Genomic DNA, 27,183 nt, shown 5'->3' on the forward strand with positions numbered 1-27,183 from the left:
AGCTCAGTAAAACAGATATGTTTGAAATTTTTACTCATAGTATAGCTATAAAATATTGTATTCACTTTTTTACAATTTTCATTTTTGTATGTTTTAATAATTCCTGGGGGTTCTTCTTTCAGAATCAGATAAATTAATTGAAGACACCTTCCTATAAAAGTAATCAAATACTATATAAAATATGCTCTCACCACAAGGCCCAAATACTAGAACTTTTTGTGTTAATCTTTATAAGAAATGTTAAAATATCTTAGTGTTCTTGTATCAAATGCTACATAATTGAATTAATAATGCTATAGAAATTGATTGTAGAACACTGGGAAGTTATCCCACTTATATACTTGTTCTTGTTGTAGATAACATTTTTCTGTCAACGGGGAAGGAAGAAATTCCCTCAAGATCATCTATCAAGAACACTATCTTTTTAAGTTTTCACATGTATTTTAACACTCTTCCTAGGTAACTTCCTTTACCTTAAATTGCTCTGTTCACTTTGCAAAGAGTTTTCATACAAAAGAAGAGAAGTTATCTAAAATAGTTCAACCTTGACCTACTGCCTATTTGGAAATCATGGGAAAAAGAAAAAAGAATATATTTACAAACTTCCACTAATTTAAGAATCATTCCTTCAGAAATGTGTTTACTGGCCCATATGAATCCTTGGTGCAACTCGAGGGATACATGAGTTCGTTCCCTTCTGTAGACTTTAAATCATCATGACTTTGCAGCCAACAGCAGTTTTTTACTTCCTTATACATTATTTTCAGTGCTTTGAGTATCACAATGCACTGACTGGCTTGCGAGGAAGATTTTACTTGCTGTCCAAAGGGATAGTAACAAAAGTAACAGAAGTCTAGGCTGTATGTGCACATCTTGTCCACTAGCAGCCTGATTTATAGAACGCTAACACTGAAGAGTCCTAATAAGTGAACAGAAACAGTTGCAGCTGCAGATTACAGCACAAAAATACTTGTTGACTGACCTGTTCAGCAATGCTTTGTGGTCCTAAGGAACAAAACTTATGTAAAACATAACCCTTAGAAGATATTAATTTATTCCATGGGTAACACTTCTCAAACTTTCACCGTCATGAAACACCTGCTTGACATGACTGCAGCAAGTAATCAGGGCTGACGTCTTGCAAGTTCTTTGCCTTGAGGTGGCTGGCTAGTGCAAAGGAGAGGTCATAGAATATGCAACTTCAAGCTAGTGGTTCAAGCATAGTTAGCTAGAACATTAGCAACTGAAGTTAAAGTTTGAGAGCTATTATTTATAAAAAGATAAAATGTAAAGTAGGGCAAACTGCAGGACATAGTGGGTAAGTCAGAATTTATCTGATTAGGTTCAGGGCACACTTTTGTGTGAGATTTTTTTAATCTCTCTTGTTGTTAGCAAAGCTGCGTTTACTTTAGCAATCACACACAGTGGGCACCAGTACTGATATCACCACATACCCCAGTCTCACATTTAAAATTAGAGTGGATGTGCAATAAAATAAAAAGAATTTCAGTTTAGGTTTTGTTTGGCAGTTTTTAGCATGCTAAAAATCAGCAATACAATTCATACCTTTTCTAATAATTATAAAAGACATGTCAAGTATTAAAGTGGGGAAGAGACTAGCCTATATATTCATACATTAAAGAAGCTCCTTTAATGTCAGAATATCACATGCAGTGAAAGGCTGTTGTGGAGAAGTCTTTCCAGTTGCAGGTATAACTGTCATTTGAAAAAATAAACTATTTTAGTGTCCAAGGCTAGCTGAATTGAATTCATACTTCTTAAATTTGTCAACAATTTTTTTAAATACAGATGATGATGGAAAACAGCAGCATAAAACTTCCAGGACAACACAAAGCTGTTTAGACAAACATGGGGAAATATCTTTCAAATATGGTAGGTGGCTTGTAATGGATGCTGACATTTTTCATAGGTCATTCCAAAGGATGCCACCTTCAAACATAGTGTTTTCAGAGACAGCCATTACATCACTGTGAACATTCTGCCTAGGGTGAGTATTTTTCGAAATGGATGAGAATGAGGTAGGTCAGACAGCCTGCCAGGAGGAGAATATATTGTTTGCTCATAAAGTCAAGAAAATGAAATATTTTAATACAGCCTCAGGACATGACTGGAATTTTTTGGGAGCACCTAACTCAGGGTAACAAATATATATTTTTGTATTCTGTATAAAAATGATTAGAACAGCAGTACAGAGGCTTTTGTATCACATTTTGTACAAAAGGATCAAATATTGAAAAAATTAATGAATTTATTATAAAATAAAAACATTAAGACTTAGATTAAAACCCAGGTGTACTTGTTATCATCACTGTAGTATGGAAGACAATTCTATTGATTCATTTACTTTTCCCTTTGTAAGTGACCATCTCCAGAAAAAAGTCTATTCTGCCTTTAACATCCCCTTGCAGAAAAATGCTTAAAATAGCACTATGAATCTACAAGAAAGTCCCACTCTGAAGGGCAGAAAAATCTATGTGCAACTGGGCCACTGTGGGCCTCGTGCTATAAACTTGTTAACCATGAATTCTGCAGCTGCTGTCTGCTATTTTGCCTTTAGGTGCTTGTGTAAAATAGGATTAGAAGTCTCACAACTAATGAAGAGAGTCCAGCAGAATAAAAGGTTAGCAAAGAAGATAAGTAAAGTAGGTTTAAAAAAGCTGTCAAGGCAGGCTGCGTCCAAAATTTATGGCTTAGTTTAACCAAACACTCCTATTCTGCCATATCTTGGACCTCTATGCCTACACAAATAAAAAGGGAAATTATTTAGGGCTTGTGTGACAAGCTCTCCAGAAATTAGCTAAATTTCAAAAGCTTAGTATCTCTGATCCTGAATCAATATCAGCAAATGTTCCTTCATTTACAGAAACATTCTCTTTTGGGTTATCTTATTTTATTAATGTTAGGTATCTAATGCCTTCCTTGATTTAATGCATAAAAGACCTATAAACATATTCAGTAAGTAATCTTTAAAGGTATCAAAATGAATGCATGATATCATCACAAAGTATGATTTTTTTTCCTTTTATGCTTTGTATTAAGAACTTAGAGAAACTGAGTTGCCTGCGTTTTGCTTTGTCTTTCAGTCTGCATTTGATTTCTAACTCAGTTCACTTGAGATAAAGCTCTAATGCCTTTTCAGTCTTTCTGCTCTGTCAGATATGTTTGTGAATCTCACTTATTTCAGTGGATAATAGTTCTGTAATTCTGGTTTAACTGGTTACAAGTCAGATCCCCATCAAAAAGGGAAACACACATGAATCCCATCCAGACATTCAAGCACAGCTAATAGTTTTTTTTTAATCTTGAAAACATTCAGGTAAAGTTTCAACTGGCATAGAAACAAGAACCATGTGAACCATGCCTACAAAAAGAGCTTCAATGTTGTCACTGGTTGTTTGATGAAAGCAATGAAAACCTTTCTAATGTTTGTATTTGCAATTCTGAAAGCAATGAAGAAAACAATCATCAAAAATAGATTAAAAAAAGTTTGATCACATTATTCTGATTGTCCTTAGGCCAAATTGAAGTTGAACCTGGACATGTGTAGCAAAGAGTGAGAAGAGAAATTGTAAACAGACCCTGGCCATGCTCTTGACCCTCGAGTACAAGGCAGGAGAGTATGTGACCACAACTCCCGACTCATTCAGTGAATGCTTATTTGAGCTGTAAAAGGCTTGCTAAGCCCATTTCTAGTTCTAGATGTCCCCTAATTCCTGAGGGCATTCTTGCTTTTGTTATTTAGAATTTCATCATCCCTTTTTGCTGATATACACAACCAGTTCACATAATACCCAAGCACCAATATTGTTGTTTTATGGACCAGGAAACTGAAAGACCACATGAATTTCATAAGACTTGCTGTAACGTCTTTAATCAGCGGGACACTTCATGTCAAATCCCAGGATACTCAGTGAGGTTTCATATCTACTCATTCTGTCATCATCAGCATCATCAGTCCAGAGGCAGATCTATTAAAGGAGTCATACACAGTATTTTGATAGATCTCCATCTGTTTTCTGATTAAAAGCCCTGAGCAGGATTATAAAAACTACTGAGGTGACCCCCTATTTCTAATCAGTTATATTATAAGATGTATATAATATTTCTAAATGTGATACTAAACAAGTTGCATCTGTTGTCCTTTCTTCAGTGATCTCTCCCAGTTGATCTGCTACAAAGCATTCCGATCAACAGCTTCTTCTTCTGACATGATTGAATATGCAAACACCACACTAACCAAGTGTGGCTAAAACCTTAAGGGCATTTCTGACCTAGTCATAGAATCATAGAATCATTAAGGTTGGAAAAGACCTCTAAGATCATCGAGTCCAACCATCAACCCTACACCACCATGCCCACTAAACCATGTCCCTAAGCGCCTCATCTACACGTCTTTTAAATACTTCCAGGGATGGTGACTCAACCTGTTCCAAGGCCTGACCACTCTTACAGTAAAGAAATTTTTCCTAACGTCCAATCTAAACCTCCCTTGGTGCAACTTGAGGCCATTTCCTCTTGTCCTATCATTAGTTACTTGGGAGAAGAGACCAACACCCACCTCACTACAACCTCCTTTCAGGTAGTTGTAGAGCGTGATAAGGTCTCCCCTCAGCCTCCTCTTCTCCAGGCTAAACAACCCCAGTTCCCTCAGCTGCTCCTCATAAGGCTTGTGCTCCAGGTCCTTCACCAGCTTCGTTGCCCTTCTCTGGACACGCTCCAACACCTCCATGTCCTTCTTGTAGTGAGGGGCCCAAAACTGAACACAGGTTTCGAGGTGCAGCTTCACCAGTGCCGAGTACAGGGGCACCATCACCTCCCTACTGCTGCTGGCCACACTATTCCTAATACAGGCCAGGATGCCGTTGGCCTTCTTGGCCACCTGGGCACACTGCCGGCTCATGTTCAGCCAGCACCCCCTGGTCCTTTTCCTCTGGGCAGCTTTCCAGCCTCTCTTCCCCAAGCCTGTAGCATTGCATAGGGTTGTTGTGGTCGAAGTGCAGGACCCGGCACTTGGCCTTGTTGAACCTCATACAATTGGCCTCAGCCCATCGATCCAGCCTGTCCAGGTCCCTCTGCAGAGCCTTCCTACCCTCGAGCAGATCAACACTCCCGCCCAGCTTGGTGTTGTCTGCCAACTTACTGAGGGAGCACTTGATCCCCTCGTCCAGATCGTTGATAAAGATATTGAACAGGACCGGCCCCAAAACTGAGCCCTGGGGAACACCGCTCGTGACCGGCCGCCAACTGGATTTAACTCCATTCACCACAACTCTCTGGGCTCGGCCGTCCAGCCAGTTTTTTACCCAGCGAATAGTGTGCTTGTCTAAGCCATGAGCTGCCAGCTTCTCTAGGAGAATGCTGTGGGAGACAGTGTCAAAGGCCTTACTGAAGTCCAAGTAGACCACATCCACAGCCTTTCCCTCATCCACTAGGCGGGTCACCTGCTCATAGAAGGAGATCAGGTTGGTCAAGCAGGAGCTGCCTTCCATTAACATGTCAGCACAGAAGAAGACAAAAACAACCGATTGCCAGCTGGACCTTCCAAATCTGAACTAAAAGAGTTGGTCTAGAGTATATTAAGTACGTCAGGCATCTCACTGGATAAAGCTTAACATCATGGGCCCAGCTGAATTTTGATCTGCCATCCATGGCTGCTCTGCTGTCCCTATATCAGACTTCGTCATGTATAACTGACAATGAATAAAGAAGTTCTTTGAGAAAAGCATGACATTTATTCTGAAGCAGAGTGCATTTCCTTCCATACCGCTATGCTCACTGATCAGTGCCAGGAGCCCTCATTCAGACTTTTCATCAATAACAGCCAAGGATGAGGGAACAGAAGAGCTCTGCAGTCAACTGTGAAAACCAATTTATACTGTGCCAAAACCAGTGTAATGGTTAGCCCAGAGGATTTTGGAGTTAAATACAGAGGAAGAAGCTGTTGATCAGAATGTTTTATAGGAGGTGGACTGGGAAAGATCACTGAGAAAAGGACAACAATTTATTCATTTTTGCTTGGAGGATATGTATGACCCTGTAAACACTGTATTAACTTTTCAGTTAGGAATAATGGGCTTGGATCTCTTCACATAAGCTCTGCAACAGCAAATCATTTATATCAACATGCAGAAAAGCTGTAAACCAACATTCCACTGAATGCTGAATCTGTCAGAATTGGGAGGCAGAAGGTCTCTGTCACTAGAAAGTAAATTAATATTTTTGCCTTCTGTTGAAGTGCAAAAGTGTATCTTCAAAAATGACTGTATTAATTTGTACTATCAAAAATAATTTAGAAAATTTAAAGCCACTTCACTTTACCATAAGGAAAAAATTGTCACTGTAGCCAAAGCAAGATCTGGCTGCAGTTACAACTACTGAATTATGGATATGCCTGCATGAGTTCTGTTTTAGTATCCTTGCTTCCAACATTTTTTGAGTGACACAAGTGTCCTCCAGAACATTTTAGAGGTCTGCTGAAGCATTATATAGTCTATGAAAAGTGAAAGCAAATAAAAAAGACGTCACAGTGGAAAAATCATAGAATCATGGAATCATTAAGGTTGGAAAAGACCTCTAAGATCATCGAGTCCAACCATCAACCCAACACCACTATGCCCACTAAACCACGTCCCTAAGCGCCACATTTACACGTCTTTTAAATACTGGTGTGGGAGTCATGCCTTCTAATTTTGGTCATCTAAATCTTAGTCCAACCTAAAATAATTCTCTAGGATGTTCCTAGTGGCTGTTTGGAATTGCCTGTCTCTCTCCATAGACCAGATTTCTCTTTTTCATGTAATGGGAACATATAATTGGCCAATGCCTCAAAATGCACCTACATGTTCTATCAGTTTTGTGCTCTTTGCAGCTCTATAACAATACAAGTTTTATCAATAAATGTTCATTTAGGAGACCTGACATGATGGTCTTAATTCCCTTGGTTTGGAAAATTCCAAGCTGATACAAATTTATTCATATTTTTTAAATAATTTGAAAAAAATCTGTATCTTATTTTTTCCATTCTTCAAAGTTGCCAAATGTTGATAGACAGAAAAATGCATCCTTGTTACAAGAGGTAATTAATGTGTTGTTCTGTCACAATCTTCTAAAATGAAAACTGGCAACACAGGTCAAATAGGAATATCATTAAAAAGGAGCATATTTACAGCATCGGCTGAATTTGCTACTATCTGTCAGGGGTAATTATAGTGAATTACCCAGTACAGTATAGGAAAATTCTGTAAAGAACTAATATTCAGGGTACTGTACTTTATAGAAAATATAATGCTAAAGAGCCAAGAGTATAGTATCTGCTTAATTATGTCAGAAAAATATTCTAGTTCTTTGTTTCTGTTCCCTAGAAATTGCTTCTGTCACCCACATACATACAAATACACAGCTGAGACGTTTTCTTCAACCTAACTCTGATGTAGACGGCATGCCAAAAAGACATGCTAATGTAAAAGTTTCTACAATATGTCCTGTGCTCCTCAGACTAATAGTCATTCACTGGTAGCAGACAATTTCACTACGGATGCTTTAAGAGCTGAGTGAAATCTCTAAGTTCTTATATAGTCCCTATTACTCTCACTTCAAAAGCTTCTCCTCAAATATGTCCAACACAAATTCTGATGTATCTATGCAAAATAAAATATAAATTTATTACTTCTGCAATTTATGAACAGTTAGAAATATGGCTTTCTGATTATTCTGTATCTTTTGGTGGTAATACCTTTGTTACTGCACTGGTAAATCTGTCCCACTGTGCCAAATACTGTTACTTTCTGTATAGATCATATGCAAGGAAGCAGCATAGTTGAATAGAAGTGAACCCCATATAAAAGCATTTTATAGAAATACACATTTTTGCTTCCTAATGATAATCATTAATGAAAGATTGACTAAAGCTGTGTTAAACACCCTCAGGGTGTTTGAAGTGGTTTAACAAGATTGCCCACAGAACACGGTTCTTTAAAAAATGCAGTTTTTTAAACACCTGCATTTAATGGTTGCCACAATTCTGTAACGGAAAAAGGCAGAGTGAGAATCTTGATTCTCCACTGAAATGGAAATAAAACACAAAAAGAACTTTATAAGCAATAAATAAAAGACCTATCGAGTAAATCAGAAAAATGTCTTTTTATGTATACAGTGCAGTGCTCATATGCTGCTGCATTTATAAGATACCAAGAGACCTGTTTTGAGGACGACCTAGTATGCTCTGAAAAATACACAATTGTTTATTAGTATTAGATACAGACAGTGGTTATCTTCACTTTTTCTGGATCCATGCCTACTTATGTATGTTGTCTAGGGTACCTACAGATCCCTACCTAATCATGAGATGCCTATTCCATTCCGTTAATCATATCCAAAATTGGAGGTCCATGCCTCCAGATATGCTACATATATTATTGTATACTCTATGTTTTAAGATGGTTGCCACATCTAACTGTTATACTTGAAAACAATGCAAAAATTGCTTTTCACGTTAACAGAATCAGGCTTAGGCATTGCATGGAACAGTACGCAGTGAAGCTTACACTTTTAGCCAAAAGAGATAGTATCTGACATCCTTTTCGGGTAAATCCCTTCCAAAAGATATTCTTTGTATCGCTGATCAGTTTGACAGAAAACCAATAGCCATTTTCCACTTATTTTATACTGAAATTAATTCATTATGCCTTTAACGTCCTTATCAGAACCCTGAGCGAAAGACAAATAATCATCAAGTATGACTTCAAAAAGCATGACCTGAAAATCTTTCCATTCTACGTAAAAATATAGGAAATTAAAGGATGTAAGATAAAATATTATTCTAATAAATGTCGGTGTTACTAGAAATACTTTTTATCTAACTGTTTACTTCCCTTGTGTGGCACAATAATTTTTGCCAAAAGTAGCTTTTGCCAAATAATATTTATATGACATCTTTAATCGAAAAAAGGCACTTCTGCTGACAGCTGCTTAATGTATTTTTGGTTAGCGTAAATTTAAAAAAAAAATGTAGTTTTGTGAAGCTGACACATCAGCAGCAGATGGATGACATCTGAAGCACCAGCCAAATGTAAAGGAATTATAGCAGGAGTAGGGAGGGCTGAATTTTGCCCACGAAGATTACAGGCTACTTATAGTATATATACTGACACAAATAGCTGTAGCAGCGCAATGTTACCATAGAAACTTGTAGACCAGTAAAATATTCCTCCAGGTCTCCACCAATGGAGGGATGGGAATACAAAGCTTGATATGGTAATGAGAGGCTGATGAATGTGAACTGATTGAGGGTGGGGATTAAGTAAGACCTTAATAACCCTTTAGGAGTGAAGAACGGCTGTGACTTCCCTAGTTAATACAGTGGCGTATTAAATTCTCTAAGATCTCCCACATTTGTTGACAGGGATTTTTTCCTAGGGATTACACTGTCAGACATCTTTTGGATGTTTTTCTTAATTATTTTGTACTGCTTTTATATCTTGGGGCCTTTGGGGGAGGGGGGCACGATTCAAAATAATATAGGTTGTGGCTTCAGACCTCAGAAAACTGTACTTTATGAATAAAAAAAACCCTTGCACTTTAAATACAATTAGCTAATTTAAACTAATATTAGTGTCTGCACCATTTAATATTTCCAGGTAAAAACTGCAAAATAAGATATTGTAACTCTCAGTGCATATCTAGAAATCTATTTCTAATTCACTTACTTTTTAATTGCATATTCAGTCATTTTATTCTGGTCAAGGTCACAGAGTCAAATTTTTTGCATGGTTATTGCTGATTGTTTTGAAAAATATAACATCTCCATCAGTAGAGAACCTTGCAATTTGCTGGAATTTAAGTTAAAAAAAAAAAATTCTGTGTCTTTTCTACCAATAGTTTTCATGGTATTCTGTACACTTTCCAAAATATATTAGTACATACGCCATCTAACTCATACCACAAGAACAAGTCCATCTGTTTAAACGTACTAATTTTGTCACACTAAATGGTATATGTTGGGTTTTTACTGTTTAAAATGTTAACACTACAATGCATAAGGGTTTTTTTTTTATATACATAGTATTGTGTAGATATTACCTCTGCCACAATTTATTGAAGAAAATATACTATATAATCCATACTACTGCAATTCATCTGTTTCCAAACATTTGCAGCAACTATCTGTATGCTGCTCTTTAAGATGCAGGCTAGACAGACTGCAAGAATAAAAAATGAAATGTCTGGGATAACATAGCAAGTCAATGAGATGGAACTCAAAGTTTGTACTTCTACGCCAATTGTTAGGACTAGATAAATGCTGCATTTATCACACACCGTGTCCAAATGAGCTATCAAATACGGAAATCAAACAAATTGAGTACTTAATGTCACGTTTATCACATTTATCAATGTTTATCAAAACATTGTTTTGATTATATCTGCTTATGTTACCTTGCTGTAGCTTGATCGTCCACATCAGTCTTTGATTTCTGAGGGGTCACCTGTTCTGATGAAAAGGCAGCCCTGCAATAGGAATGGTGAAAATATACTTAAGGCACAGGAAGATATTTGGAAACACATTATATCATTTAAATGGGTTATCATTGTAGATATTATATTTCTTACAAGTGTAACCACAGTGAGTTTGGATTTTTTTTGAGAAATTGTTTTCTGTTTTTTTCTTTAAATGTATATATATAATATACATATAAAGACTATATATAAACCCGCTATATATAAAAAGAGCTATGTAATGCTTTAGTTCACTAGACTACTGCATCCACTGAGTCTTTTGAAAAATTAGTATTCCAAGACTAGCTGTTTTGCTAGTATGGATATAGCAATAAAGTGGAGTTTCTTTACTGTTTCAAAATTATTTTAGTAATAAAGGAATTTTTAAATACTTTTCTACTACATACTAAATAAATTTTACTTATTTAGTAAAGACTAACATTTTACTTACTTATTTAGCAAAGTACTGATTTTTTAAAAACTAAATAAGTAAACAATTACACTTTCCTATTTTTACTTATTTGTGTGAACAGTCAGATTGGTCACTACAGGAATAAAAATTATAAGAAATTATAAGAAAGGGAGAATGTGGCCGATACAGTTGGAAATGAGAGTTACATGCTTCTTCAGAGAATCTTTCTATTAGGATAGCAACTAAACCATGACAAGTTGTGTAGCTGTCTTAATTATAAGACATGAAATTACAGGTTGGTTAAGTAATCTTTTCCTAATTTAGACCATGTGAAATGTACATTTAATTAATGAATTAATTTAATAAATTTATTTTCTAAAATTAGAGCAACCTTTGCAGACACTCAAATAAGTTTAGAGTACTTTATGTCAATTCATCTTATGTTAATGCCTTTTATTACAAGCCTTTGCACGTACACAGCTTTTGAATTTACCACTTTCTTTTTCTTCATTTTGCTCCACGCTGTCTTTTTCACTCTCTCTTTAAAGCATCAGTTTAATATAAAGCAGTATTTGCATTAGCAACATATGTGGAGCTAAAATTGTGAAGCAGTTTTTAATTTTTTATGCAGTTACAGTTGGTTTTTCAATTTGAATAAATATCCAATGAAATGTTCTAAGCTATGTGAAAATAATTACATTTCTGCAAGGAAGTCTTCTTCATGCGCTTCTGTGACATTGACTATGGAGGAACACTCCCAGGTAAATTATACAGTCTTTGTATTATAAATAAATGTAAAATAGTAATCAAGGTTTGTGCACAGGAGTGTGTTGCATTTCTAAATCTACTAAGAAGCAAAGTAAGCAAGACATACGTCGTTGGAGCCTCTGAATTTTCTGAAGTGCTCCTAGAGAAAGAAAAGAGTAAACATTTCAGAAACCAAGTAGCAAAATGCTAGTATCAAAGAACTTTGCAAGATTTTAGATCAATCAACAGCAATTAATTTTACTTTTTCTTCCTTCCAAGATGGTATTTTTCTTTGTTCCTTAATGTGGAACATAACATGTTTAATTCAAGTGGCATAATACTAAATTCTAATAATATTCTTTATATGTTACTAAGACCATCATTCTTCAACTCCAGTCAATCACTCTGATCAATAGTGTTTTGTTTTCAGCACACAATTCACAACCAAAAAAAACCTCAATTGCGGTGAGCTGCTTATGTTCTTAGTTTCAATTGAAATTTCTTTTCCGTATTCTGTAAAGTGTGCTTAATCAGCTTGGAACTGAGGCAAAGCACTCTAGAAGTTTACATGTCATGCTTGACTATAGAAGGCTAGAATCAGGTCTCAGAATCAGAAAAGGTAAGTAAATAATAAACCCTGACCAAAAAACCCCACAAACCCATGATGGCTGAACTCCCTTTCTGAGGATAGCAGAATCAGCCATTCTCATATTTGAAGAAAAGACATAGCTCTTTGCTCCACCCGTCTTTGAGACTGATAGTGACCTTTTAAAACTGTGGTTATTAACATCTATGCATAGCACTTTATTTCCTGACACTCACAGGCAAGTAAAAGGCTTTTCTTTGGTGACTGTTATTAGTTGCAGTAATATTCACCATTTGAAATAGCTTTTACATCTTCAAAGCACTTTTAAAAGATGATAAACAAATTGATCATTTAATCACTGTTTAGCCAACTGTCCTTGGTGACATTGTTGTTAGATGATCCAGGAAGTGTCATGAAAGCTTCATAAGAATATGCCTGTATTTTGGTCTTCTCTGGACTATGAAAGTAGAGGAGTAACTGGATAATTAGTGGACACAGGAATCCCAACATTTTATTGGATGCTGGGCAGATGCCATGTAGAGGATGTATCCTATCCTATGCTTTCAAAATTACCATGGTCGTAGTGAGATACTGAAATAAAGCCAGATAAATTCAGCACAGTTGACATATTAAAAATATCTAGTAAGCATTGACTTAAAAGAAAATAAACTTTAGCATCTAGGAGCTACCTTTCTGCTGGGTGGTGAGTGACTTTGAATCTTGGCCAAACAGATGGACACTAGTAAACACAGAATAAGATTAAAAATAATTGCTAAACTTGGTTTTAAGGATTCATATTAAAGTCTTCAAGTGATGGAGATTCCATAAACTCTCTAGGCCATGGTCTACCAAGGAAATCTGCCTAACACAACAATGTATCTGTTCATTTCTGTGTCATTTAATTTTCATCATTGATATGCATGAGATTCATGTTGGTAATTTCACAGATTAAAACTAGGGAAGCACAAGGCCATGCTGCAGCCAATAGAGGACCTAAGCAAAGAATAAAGTGAAAGTTCATTCATGGATATTTTAAACCATCGATATTCTGCTTTTAGATGAGAGCACAAGAAATGTTCTCTGTTCTCTTTCTGATCTGCCAGAAAGCAACCACAACTTTAGAAATAGATGTTAAACATTCATCTGCAAGTAACTTTAGCCTGAACTTTTCTTCTAAACTATTTCTTAGACACCTTAGTGAGAGCTGACTAAGCAGATCTTGAAGTTTTGTCCACGCTGTTAAGCAAAAGGGCCCAGGATTAGCTCCTGCTGTCAGATCAAATGGCACCAATAGATTCCTGCCCTTACGGCTAGTCGCTCTATAGAGATTTGTCTTATTGAGAGTTAACTGGAATAGTCCAAAGCAAAACCATGAAGAAAGCATACAAGCATTGTAGAAAAATTTTGGGACCACTTATGTAACCTCAAGCCACTGGCATTTCACATACTCAGACCTCAGTCAATGCTGGGCATCAAGCTGCTAAAAGCCCAAGCAAGTGTTTAGGCATGGGATGCTTTCTCTTCCCATGCCATCTTACTCATCGAACGCAGTCCCTCAAAGAATTGCCCTGTTGGCTCACTCTCAAAATCAGCTCTAGCCAAGGATTAGGAAATAACTAGTGATCATCAGTACTTACCGTTTGGTTTCCACTGTTTCTGTAGTGGTCTTACTACTCGAAACCGGGGGAGGCATCCAAGATTGCCTGTCAGCATTAACAAATAAATTCTTGAATATTAGTTTAATGCTATGGGGCTGAACAACATACTATGAGTGTTAGAATGTCAGAAGTGGTGTAGAAATACCTGGAACTTTTCTTAAATTATTAGTATTTTGAAATACTGCATACAAATACTTTTTAGACCATTCTTTTCCAGATAATTGAATGGAATTGGAAATAATATAGTAACTTTAATTGTTGTTGTGAAAAATGCGTTCTTTGACTCTAGGTGGCCTTTTCTGCAACCTGAATGGTACAAATAAATGGATCATTCATGGAAGGACAACCAGATAGAATGTATAAAGAAAAGGGTGTCAAATATCAACCCAAAAACCACGTTCAGGCTGGTATTAGCGGTCACATAAACATCACAAGCACTTTCAGTTCTTCTTTTTTTTTTTTCCGCTCAAAACTATCAATCCAGCAATTGTTCGTGAGGGCAAAGCAGTTGCACCATAAACAGTGCAATTCAGTGATGGCCCTTCACATCTTCAAAGAGCCCGGGCTGAAAACACCATAAACTTCCACCAAACAAGCAGGGCTGTTAATATGACTTTTTAATTTCTCCGTTCATAATTCTACTGATCACAGTCTTTATGCGTGGAAAATCACAAATGTACAGAATTTGTGGCTGGGAAGGATGCATAAAAATATGGCTATTGCCAGCAGTACATTTTAAATTAAAAATGTATTTCTTTGTTCTACACCCTGTTTTTATTCTTGCCCAGATAATACTATCTGAAATCCAAATTTGTAAAGCTAGCTGTGCATCATGCAGAAAACCGTGTGGTTCATATGTACTGCAACAGCACAGAGTCAAGTTTGGCATCAGAGATTTCAGCTGGTTGCAATTACAGTGAGGTACAATGCTTTAAATTTAGATACTGAAAAGGCCTATGCTTGCTGAGTTAGGGGCTGCAGCAAAGAGTTAACATCTATTGTGCTATGTCCACAGGGCTCACAAAACTGCCTCTACAGAGACAACCTTGCAACACAGTAGTCCCATGGAAAAAGCCACAGCATGTAAAAGATGAATTCTTGAAGCTTACTGAGGAGTTAGAGCAGGCTAGAGGAGAAAGTTGATAATGGTGTTTTATATAATTGTGATATATTACTGAGGATTAAGAGAGTGGTATATATTCTCTGGCAACCAATAGAATAGAATAGAATAGAATAGAATAGAATAGAATATTTCAGTTGGAAGGGACCTACAATGATCATCTAGTCCAATCGCCTGACTAATTCAGAGCTGACCAAAAGTTAAAGCAAATTATTAAGGGCATCGTCCAAATGCCTCTTAAACACTGACAGGCTTGGGGCATCAACCACCTCTCTAGGAAGCCTGTTCCAGTGTTTGACCACCCTCTCAGTAAAGAAATGCTTCCTAATGTCAAGTCTAAACCTCCCCTGGTGCAGCTTTGAATCATTAACCAAGCAATGGTGGTAATGAATACCTTTTTTTTTTGATTGGAGAAGTCGCAGCAGTGTTTGTGGATGATGCATTAGGAGTCCAAGGTTGTCTGTTAAGGAAATATACTTTATTAGTTCATTAATCTTCAATAAGTGTATCATTTTAAATTAAAAAAAACAATGACAAGAAATCATATTTCTACTCTCAGAATGATACAACTGTATATGGTAAATAGTATGACTATGTTTATATATGTCACCTGAAATTTTGGAAGTACCTCAAAGGATACAAGATTTGGGACACCTTAAGGGATTCTGATGCTTAGAGACTTCTTAAAATCTTGACTTCTGTACCTATACTTAAGTATCCAACCACTGAAATATTAATATCTTTATTTTTCATACTTTAAATTTTATGTTTCTTATTCAATTATGTCAGTGCTGCTCTATTTTATGATATGCCTGTAAAAGGAGATGGTATTCCTCATACTTCTAACTATATAAATTCCAAGCCAGTGATTCTTCTCATAAAGTTTATCAAAAAGTTATTGTCTTGTCCTCTGCAATTCTTAATGTAATGAGAATAACTGAAGAACAGGGTTTTACAAATCATTTTATTGTTCTCTGGCAGGAAAAAGTATATACCATTTAAGTCTCACCTAAGTCCCACTTCAGAATTCATGGTAGGTCTATTAAAAAATAATCTCTGGACAAAATAACATAAAATCCAATTTATGTGATGTTTCATGTGTCATCATCACCATGATTTACAACATAATGGTGCAAAATCCTAATTTAAAAGAATGACCTCACTTGAACTTTAAATGCCAGAGATACTAATTTGCTCTTCAGAGTAATATCTCAACACTTCGCAAGATGACATTTAATTGCTGTGTTCAGTCTTCACTAGCAACTATATTCCGTGTAATTTATTACTGATAGAACACTACTGACATTGATGAAGCACACAGCAATATATATGTCCCTTTACATTTATAAGTATGTGGCTGAGCTTTTCTGACTTTCATTTTTTAAATAAAAATTTCAATGAGGTAAGAGCTGTAACTTCTTCAGAAAATAAATTTTCAGTGTTGTGTAGTCATATTACATATATAAAGAGGCCATCTCTGAATCATAACAACATTTTTAATAACATGTCAAAGATTTTGTACTTATTTTAAATTAAAAATTGGTTTCAACCTGTTTTAAAAAAAAGACTGACCTTCTGACAAAAGAAAAGCTTTTCACTGGAAAAATCGGTTAGCCTATCAAAAAAGTACTTTTATGTTTTTGTACTCAAGTTTTCCATTGGCAATGTTCAATGGCATTTTCCACAGAAAATCTTAATTAGAATTTTTTCATGTAGTCTTTCCTCAGAAATATGTATTATATTTGGTAGAATTCATGCAGAGAAATGTAGAGCTCTAGAACATACCCACACTGAACTGTTTTCAAAACACACTTATTCTTTCTTTTTTGTATTTAAAATACTGTGTTTCTTAAATAATTGCTATGCTGAGTAAATGTGTAATCTGAGCTGGTCTCTCTTTTAATCTATGTGGAGAAATAGGCATTTTCAAGCAAAATTCCTCTTATTCTAAAGAAAATATCTGAGAGACATCAGATTAATTGTCCTCCAAAAGACCCTTTTTCTCCTCACTGGCTATAAAAAGAGTCTAGATATAGAATCTAGATATAGGTGTCTGCATTCCAGATATCAGGTGGTGAAATGAAGCCTACTATTAGGCTACATGCCATACAAACTATTTCTCTATATATTCTTGGTATGTACATGTAATCAAAAGTTATGATAAAATATAATACTTAGATGATAATGCATGATAAATGTTACGTGATACGTAATAAATTATAATACATAATACTTAGGTGATAAAGTTTCCAAAACTCATACCTGTTGCTTTGCTTATTATTCAGAGTTGGAGACTTATTTATTTTATCAGTATCACTTCTGGCTGGAATTCTGTCAAAAACACAGAAATCACTTATAATACATAATCTAGATCTTTCTTTTAAAAAACCACTTTCAATAAAATTAAAAGATGGAGTATCACTAGCCGAAACCACGACAACTTTGCCCTATGTGCAGATTAAAAATTCCCCAGTATCAAAACAGGTATAGAACAGAAGCTGAATTAATATACATTTAGTGCATTAATATCTGAAGAGTCTAAGCAGCTCACTGAAAAAAAAATGTTTTAAAAGGTTATGTTCAGACACTAATTGATATACTGTATCAAACCTCATTGCTGTTAATAGTTAATTTATTACATCTCCCTTGAATTAGATCAGAATACTAGAAAGAAAGCAATGTTTTTAAGTCAAGCAGTACATAAACCATCCCCTTTCCCTTTCCCTCACCATCCCTTGAGAGATGCAACAGTCTGCTTTCTTTACAGCTTTTACAGATCAATGTGATTCCAAAATACTCTGGTGTAAAATCCCTGATAAAGCATAGTAGTGACCTACAGGAATAACATCTATCAAAGAAGTTAGATTATTTGTGCTTGAGTTGATTTTATTAAGCCATGAAATTTACACTAAGAAACAACCATGTGATTTTTCAAGCCCTTTATGGATTCCACAGCTGTTGCCTAAAGCCCTTCAGAATTTCCACAGAAAGCACCATGTAGCTATTGTAGCTGAAACAGCTTAAGTACTTATTTTATTTCAACTTTCTTCCCATATATGGAATATCCTTTAATAAGAACAGGGGAACTCCAAAAAGCTCAAATATAAAGTGATGTACATTGAAACAGATTACAAATACTAAATTGAGAGGGTTATCTTAAATATTTGGCTAAAACAGTTGAAACATATTTTGAGCTACAATTTATTTACATATAGAAATTACTTAATTTTAATTATCTATTCCCATCTATAAACTGAAGCTATAGATACAAAATAATTAATCCTAGAACTATAATCTAATATTACGTACAAAACATTTTGTATCCTGCCTTCAGCCAAGTATCACAGAATACCGTTGTATTTAATGAAAAGCCTTGACAATCTGCACCGGCATGTGTTCTGTGCCTTTTTCAAATCTTAAATTTAATTGTGCAAACAACTGTCTCATATCATGAGCAGCTTTTGACTGTGACCGGCAGTTACAGTTACTCGAAAGCTCACTAGAGGTCTCACTAAACTTGCTAGCGTTACTACAGATGTAAACATGAGCGCTTCTCCTAATTCACAACCATCCAATGAACCAGCATTTCTTTCAAGTTTCATTTCGTATTTTCAAAATTTCAGCACAATACGTTAAGTAATTCTGTATTTGCTCATTTTAAAGACTTAAAGGGTCCATCTGGCATCCTACTCCACTGCTGCCCAATGTAGCAGAAGCTTTGAAAAAAGTGAAAGAAGAGAGGTAAGTATAATGTTAACTTCTCCTTGTACAACTTTTCAGCTTCTGATAAGCGGTCGTGGAAGAATATCCTCTGTTTGCACCCAGAATGCTGTCTTCAATAGACACCTTTGGATCAATGATCCATTTACCCATCTGTTTTTCTGAACCAATTTAAATTTCTGGCCTCTTCAGTACCCTGTGGTGGTGATTCCTACAATTAATATATGGGTTAAGGGAAAAACAAGTGGTGTTCTTCTTTTTTTCTTTCTTTTTTTTTTCTTTTTTTTTTCTTTTTTTTTTCTTTTTTTTTCTTTTTTTTTCTTTTTTTTCCTTTAAATCATTACCTAAACATTTCATACAGTATCTCCTCATTCTTACAGTGCCACAAACAGAAAATATTCCTTCCTTACTCACTTTCCCTGTATCACTCTTTTCCAAGCTGAGGAAACTTTGTCTTTTCAGACTTTCCACATATGAAAGCTATTTCATCCCTGCGATCATCCTTTCTTACCTTTCTCTTTATTTTTTTCTGGTTCTATTGTAGTTTCTTCACATAAGTGAAATACTGCATGCAATGTTCAAGATGTGCAAAACAGGTTCATATGACGACTGAACAGTGGTTTCTGGTTTGCTCTCAGTTCCTTTTCTAATAATTTCTACCATTCCAAAGGATTAGATTATTAACAAAGCAGAAAATGAAAGTGTCACGTTTGCTTCAGTCCCATCTCTTCAGATCTGATTGCTATAAATGCAGTTAGGATTTATTCTTCTTGGAAGCTATTCTGGACTTAGAAGCATTTAGTACATGGTAAAATAGCAATGTAATTTTCATTGTCACTCTCTGATTTTTAAGATCTCCTCCATCTTTTGTCAAATATTAGTTAGTTGCTAATAATAAGAGAGAAATAAATGGATAAACAAAATTTTTCCTCCCATCCAGAAAGGCTGTCTGTGATCACCTGCATAATGCAATTGTTGTCTGAGTTATGTGTAGATCTACATGCCAGTACAAGTATACGTGCATCTACTGCCATCAGGCTATGGATTTCTGTTAACAACTTAACTGTGTTTGGTATTTTCTTATGTTGCAGCCAATGGTGCAATTGCATGTAGTCATCTCCACATGTCTCCCAGATCCTTAAGGACCTGAAGACTAATGTTCACATTTTGTAGAGATTGGGTTAGGCAAAATTCATATCAAACAATGCCTTCTTTAAACATGGATATGGCAGTATGCAGGAAGCAAAAAGCTATACTTAAAATGACTTTTAGATATGTTTCCACTGTCACATTTACACATGCGGTGAAGAACTCAAAATTACTCCTACACTCCTCAAACAGTTTATTTTGGATTCTTTTTTTTCCAATTGGAACTTCAATGACTATTTTGCCATTTTGAAAACTACCTATTGATGAGACATTCATCCAGATAGATCCAGATTCTTCAAATCCTTGTCTTTTGGAATGGCCAGAAGACATACAAAGTAGAAACGTGGAAAGATGTTCCAATCTCTGGCTTGAAAACTGGTAACTCCTACAGACCTTTTGCAGGATTCAAGACTACCATTTTACAACACCTTAGCTAGACAAAAATTATTTTGCATGTAGACAACATGACTTACAATAACTCTCTAAACAGCTCAAAGAGATCTCCAATACTAAGGTCATTCTTCTCAAGAGCTGTCATATTAGGAGCAGTCCTTTAGATTTTATTCTGCATTCCAGAAACATGCTCCATTTTTCATCTCTGCATTTTAGTTTTGAACAGAAAAAAACCGAATGCTTCTTCTTTACACAGGCAACTAAACAATATAGCTGTTCTGCAAACTGGTCTATTCTAAGCTTGGAGAATTCTGTGCTATGGTTATGCTTGCCAGAAATAATTTATAGGAAAATGAGGGAATTGTACCTGGTGGAGAACATCCTTCACAGAGGAAGCGGAAGTACCAAATTTGACTGCAGGCTACAAAAAGGTGCTAATAGAAAATACATCCACACACTTTTATGCCTTAGGTTGCAAGTTTGAGGAGATGCAGAGCACGTGGTCCACCCTTACAGAAGTGCCTGCTGGCAATGGGTGTGCACAAATTAATGCACTGGAATGGCTATATTCCACAGTTTTGAGAAGACCAGTGGTGACTGAGGAAAAATAAACAACTTGACAGCTTCCTCATTGTGATCATTTCAAGATGGAACCATTATGATTCACTCCATTTATGGACATATTCTGCATTAGTTATCAGAAATGTATATTCACACCTATAATCCTTTCTTTGTATTCTCTGTCATCTGTAGCATTTTAAGAACCCTTTGTGTTAGATATTTGTGTATATGAGAACACAGAGACAGTTAGCTTACCACCTAAAATAATTCTTAATATCTCAGCAGAAAGCAGAAAGTCATAGATAGATAGAGATGTATCCATACAAAAGGACAACACTGTTCACCAACACTGTAGAAACTGGAACTGTTGTATAACTTCTAAATTAGTAGTCAGGGCTTATATGCATGAAAATCAAACCTTAAAAATTGTTTTGAAGTCAATGAGTGTGTGGATAAGAGTGACATAGCTGATATATTCTACTTGAATTTCCAAAGAGCTTCGTAGAAATTTCCTTTAAAGACTCTTAAATAAACTCATCTCCTATGTGGTAATAGAGAAGGTCCTTTCATGCAAAAATAACTGGTTAAAACATAGGAAACACAGGTTTGGAATAAACAACAATTTTTCACAGTGGAAGGAGGGATCTGTACAAGACCTGTGTTTTTCCGTATGTTCACGAATTATCTGGAAAAGAAGGAGAGTGAGATGATGTTGCTTGCCAATGACACTAGCTCATGGTAGTCAAAACAAATGCTGACTGGCAAGGCTTTCAGAAGTCATCTGCTAACATGTTACATTTCTAAAATGGCAGATGACATTCAGTTGTCTTAGATGCAAAGTAATGACTGCCAAGAAAAACAATTGATCTGTGAACCAGCTATTATCCCTCAGGAAAGAGGTCTTGGAGTTACAGAGATAATGTTATGAAAATGAAAACTCAATTCTCAGCAGCACTCAGAAAAGCAAATTCAATATTATGATGTACAAGGGAAGGAATAGCAAATGAACCAGAAGCTGTTGTTGTACTCCTATATATATGTACAAGGTGTGCTCCCGTCTTAAATACCTTCATGGAGATTTGGACCCCCAGATCAAAAAGACTAATATGGAAATAGAAAAGATACAGAGAAGAGCAATAAGTAAATGGGAGTTATAGAATGGCTTCCTCGTGATGAGTGAACAAATACAGCAGGATTCACCCGCCTGTAGAACAATCGATGGAGAGGTGATATCACACAGCTCTGTAGCCTATTCTATTTCAGCCTTCTATGGAGAAGGTAAATTTTACATAAAAATTTTTTGTTGTTTCTTACAACAGAAATAAGGATCATCAAACAAAATTACATAGTGCTAAGATCCAACCAAACAAGTGCACTTTTTCCATAGTGTGCATTTAAGTGCTAGTACTCATATCCTCAGGTTGTGGATACCAGATGTTAACAGGGACTGAGTTTTGAAGATGCAATGCAGAAAGAATCTGCAAACACAGGCGTGGTCATGTCCTAACTCAACAGAGGTCAAGGCTGAAGAGGACATTCAAATTAAGCACCTGTATGATAAGCATATGATTCTGATCTTTGTACTGATCATGGTATGAAGTTGCAGCAAGGATTTGCAAAGAATAAGGGTTTAGCCATGTTGTGTTTAACTGTTGGAGATAGGACTTTGATTTATAGGTTGAAAAGCAGGAAATTGGGGAGGAGTGCAGAGGTAATTACGTTTATGAGGACAAGAATACACAGGAATTGATACAGAAGAAAAGAAGAGCAAGATGTCAAAAGAACCTTTTCTCAAATCACGTTTCCATTTGTCTCATTGACAATTCTTGCAAAAATCATTCATACTTAGACACTTAATAAATAACAAAATTTAAAAAAACCCACTGATTTCATTCATGCTTTCATTTTTAAGACCTCTCACAAGTATGAGCATCACAAAATACAATACATACAGAAGAAAGCCCTACCTGTCCAAGGTAGTATCAGACCTGTATCGTCCAAGTACAGCTTTCTGATCTTCCTTTTCATTTGTGCTACTGCTATAAAAAACATTAGAAATGCCACTTTGGTCACTGTTTTTATTAAACAACTCATCACCAATAAAACAATATATAAGTCTTGAATTAAAGTATCATACAGGATTTCAGACCATCCAGGTGTCAACAGATCCAACTCTGCATCCATTGCAATCATCGACTTAACGATTATTGATATCAAAGTCAGATTTACAGTGGAAACATGTATAGACTAAAATTGAACAAAGAAAACTCTTGCTATCAACAGAATATAGTAAAAGGGTATTCAGTTTTCTTTGGCAATATCATTAGAAAGGTGTTCAGATACTCTACTGTACCTGTGTAGGCTATCTTGGGATTTGTATTGATTAAGCACAGCCCTTCCATAGTTTTCATCAGCACTTCAAGCAAAAGAAAGATAGTGGTTAGTTAAAATTTGAATAGTAAAAAACAGAAAATTGTTTCTTGGCAAAAGATTTCTGTCCTAAATCAGATTTCACAGCTATACTATCATAACTATCTTTTTCTACATGGTGTTTGTGGACCAAATAGTGAGGGCCTGGTCTCAAGGTGGAGTTTCTACTGTAATACAAGTCCTAGTTTGCATTACAGCAAATTTCAACTGATTCTGACTTAAGATCCTTACAAGAACTTGTCAAGATTTATAATCTTCATACTTGTAAAAAAAAAGAGTCAGATCGCATTCTTGCAACCTAAAAATATGAAATGTGGGATATTTCTTGTAGAGCAGAAGCCTGACATCTCATTAAATGCTCAGCGCTCAAAAGTCCCAATGAAAAACAGTCAGTGAAAGTCCAGCAGACCAATACTTCCAAAAGGCAATCAATATCTCATCAAGATAAGTAAATAAGTTATTTGATGAAATTTCTGTAATTCTGATTAATACCATTGATGAAAAAGTAGACACTCCAAGAAAATATACATAGCATACTGAACTAAATACAGAAGGAATGTATTTCATCTCTTTCTTACCTTTCCTCTTCAGGCCTCTTCTTTATCCAGCTGTTATCTTGCAAAAGGGTCCGTCGTTTATTAATGTCATGAGTAGCCTGTTGTCTGCTTTTAATGGCAACAGAGGGGCTCTTATTATCTGCAGATGCAGAGAAACATGTCTTAAAAATGAATGTATGTGACAACTTTGGAAACTTAAAGTACTATTAGAAACGCTGAAATATGTAAAAGTTTAGCACAGATTGAATTTTCAGCTATCACTCCTGTTTAGTGCAGACCATTTCCTTGAAAAGTTTGTAGCTGCAAAAGCCCAATTTACCAAACTAAATGCAGTTTCACCCGTAATATGAAACAGCTTCATATATTTTGAATGTAAACAAATATCACAGATCTGATAAAGGAATTATGAAATATACATAAAACAGTAACCCCAGGAAAGTCAAACTAATGACTATTTCCTGGGGTGTTGTCTGTGGTTTTTGTATTTTTAGATGTGTGACAGGATGCAAATTTTGAACGAAAGCTAATCTTGAGATGATCACATGGTCCTCCACCTACATCCAGCCCAACATGTGTGGATTTTCAGGTTTCTCAAAAGGGTCAGACTCCGTCTGAAGATTTTTCCTCGGTGGCTGAATGAACAGGGTCTCTTTTCTAACCAGTTACCTAGTTTTACTGAACTTTTAATAAAAGCGATACCTTTAAGGTCTGTATTTTTACGTCAGATTTAACTAAAATTGGTGTATGGTTTCAAAGGCTATTGGGAGGGATAGACAGACATGCACACTCACACGCTGTATGAACATGGAAGCCTTATTTACTTATGAAAACAACCTAAAATATCTTTGCCCAACAATGCTGATATTTAGTATGTTGAGGAACTAAGAATACGATGTTCACTTGATTTGTGAGAATATATATTCCTCAATGTATTAGAAAGCTGATGTTTATCTGTCTCCTTTGGTTTCTCTTTATGAGGGGTTTGGCCCAGAAGCAAGCAAAAATATCCAATGACTATTGTCCAGTATTCTCAGTTCTTTTTCTTCCCACCTAAGTTTTATATCATCAGCCTGTTTGAGGTGTTGTGCCATTTTAACATTCCACTTTAAAATGGAAGACTGGAAGTTGAGCCCAAATAGAAATTCCATTTTTAAACTGTGATAGCTGCCCCAAACTTTCCCAGACAAGAGAAGGTGAAAAATTAAATATGCAAAACCTTTGTCAATAGCATCCAATTAATCAACAAACTGACTGATGAAGAATACTGAATTTCTCAGGTTTTCCTTTAGAGACCTTCATCATTTTCTCCATTAATTCCTCACTCTCTGAGCATCCATGCAAAAAAGAGTTCAACACCACCAGATTTCAGAAGACATCATTATCTGATGTTCAGTAAGGACATTTGACCGTAAAGATTGTGTATAGAAAGACCACACTTCAGAGAAAATACATGCAGTCAGTATTACGTCATTTGTCAGAGCTGTGTTTTGGCATTCTGCTGTGGTTTATAAAACGTAGCTCTTGCTTTTAATCCAAGAACTTCAGCTGTAGTGATAGCATGAAAAATGACAAATAGCTACAGTGAATGGAAGACCAAATATAATAAAGCACTAAAACATTTATCTTAAATGACAATGGCCAAGACTGATTTTTTAAATACATTTTTCTCACGAAAGAAAAACACTGCAGTACAAAGATAAAATTCAGTCTAAAAATGTATATCTGACTGTAACCCAAACTGTGTCTGCTCTTATCTGTTGCAATTGACTGTAGATATGTCCATACTGCCAAATAAAAGAAGGCCAGTGAAGGAATTAAAGGATTGGACTCATCATTTATGTTGGCCTAGTTGCAAACATTCTCTGTCTCTGTGTTGGACTTGCTCTCTCCAAGACTGAGCTGCTAGAGAAGTGACACACATTTAAGAAGCATGGCTGTGATAGCACGGCTGTGTGTTGCTGTCTTTTGGCCCTGATGGCTTTCTTTTTTTGAGCGGCATAGATGCAGCCCTTTGAGACCATTAAGAAATGAACAGGCACATCAAAGATGAAATTCATAAGAATGTGCTGACAATCGCGATAGATTAAGAACAAAAACTCATCTATCCTCACTGCATGATTTCTGCATCAGCCTGCTCACTGCCAATTGAGCTAGTTTTTCTCTTAAAAATATTTATTAAAATCTGACTTTAAAGACTTCAGAAAATGAAGACATCCCAGCCTTGCCTGCATAGCTCCAGTGATTCATTAAAATATCTACTAAAATAAACACTTCTTGCAAACCGAAAAGAGGAAGGACCTCCATCAGTTGAAACAATAGCATTGTCTCATAGTCACTATCAAGAATGGATATCATTGTAATTAGCAAACAAGACTATATTAAGTGGATTTGCTCTAAATATTTACTGTTTTGAATACACTGATAATACTAGCAATGACTGGGGTGTAATAAGGACTTGGATGAACATATATAGATAGAAAAAAACCTTTGCAACTTTCAATAATCAAGGATTTGAATGAAGATCCAATAGCAAAAACTGTACCTTTCCATTCTCATAAATATTTAGATATTTTTAATTTGGTACAATCATTTGCACTGAAAAAAAAAAGTTAATTTTCCAAAGTAGGAAAAATGTGAGTTCAGGTATATGCATTCCAGAGATAAAACTTCTCTACAGGAAGGATAGCTGATGGCAACTAAAGGGGTGGAAATGATTCCAGCATTCCTTTCATACTAATAGTTTTAGCCAAAGATGCTTTCAACTCTGCAATACATTTTAATCTGTGGTCTACTGTCAGCCATAACCTCCTCTGAATCTTGAAGAAAAACTCTTCAATTACATGAACATAACATAAGCATTTCTATATATTCAAGAAGTACTCAGTGTATACCCAACTATTAAAATTAACCTTGCATATGCAATATTGGCTTTTTTGCAATAGCATTTTAGGAAAACTGTTATCACCTATCCAAAAATCACTTGGATTTCACAGAAATCATGGCTTTCTTAATTGCTTAGTGCAAAAAAATGTTTTGGGAAATCTCCTATGAAGGCGGTAGCCAAGGAATATATATTGTGTTTTCTTTTCAAGAAACATCACAAGCAATTTGCTGATGCATGAGGCCTTGGGTTTGCTGAAGAGTACTGATTTCTGGTCTAATGAATTGTCTCCCAAGTTTCAATTAAAAAATGAAATATAGATCTGATACATGAGCACAGGCAGATGGAGCTTATCCCCTTCTTATTTTGGCAATAAAGAGTTTATGTCCTTAACACAGTAGAGCCCAGCTGCTCCCTGCTGTGGCTGCACCCATTTTGGTGTACTTAGGCCTGGCAC

At 35.7% G+C, this 27,183-nt stretch overlaps 1 protein-coding gene across 1 annotated transcript in view; it reads right to left on the reverse strand.

The window, feature by feature from the left end:
- Positions 1 to 27,183, reverse strand: part of SCEL (sciellin) — a 46,737-nt gene that overhangs the window by 17,410 nt on the left and 2,144 nt on the right. The window contains exons 3-10 of the mRNA XM_075138660.1: positions 23,867 to 23,984; positions 23,212 to 23,274; positions 22,826 to 22,897; positions 17,298 to 17,366; positions 15,430 to 15,495; positions 13,895 to 13,960; positions 11,799 to 11,831; positions 10,453 to 10,524 (exon numbers count right to left, since the gene is read on the reverse strand). Of these exons, the coding sequence (XP_074994761.1) occupies positions 10,453 to 10,524; positions 11,799 to 11,831; positions 13,895 to 13,960; positions 15,430 to 15,495; positions 17,298 to 17,366; positions 22,826 to 22,897; positions 23,212 to 23,274; positions 23,867 to 23,984 (559 nt within the window). The remainder of the gene's footprint in view (positions 1 to 10,452; positions 10,525 to 11,798; positions 11,832 to 13,894; positions 13,961 to 15,429; positions 15,496 to 17,297; positions 17,367 to 22,825; positions 22,898 to 23,211; positions 23,275 to 23,866; positions 23,985 to 27,183) is intronic.

The sequence above is a fragment of the Calonectris borealis genome, chromosome 1 (genome assembly GCF_964195595.1).
Source record: "Calonectris borealis chromosome 1, bCalBor7.hap1.2, whole genome shotgun sequence".
NCBI classification, from domain to species: Eukaryota; Metazoa; Chordata; class Aves; order Procellariiformes; family Procellariidae; genus Calonectris; species Calonectris borealis.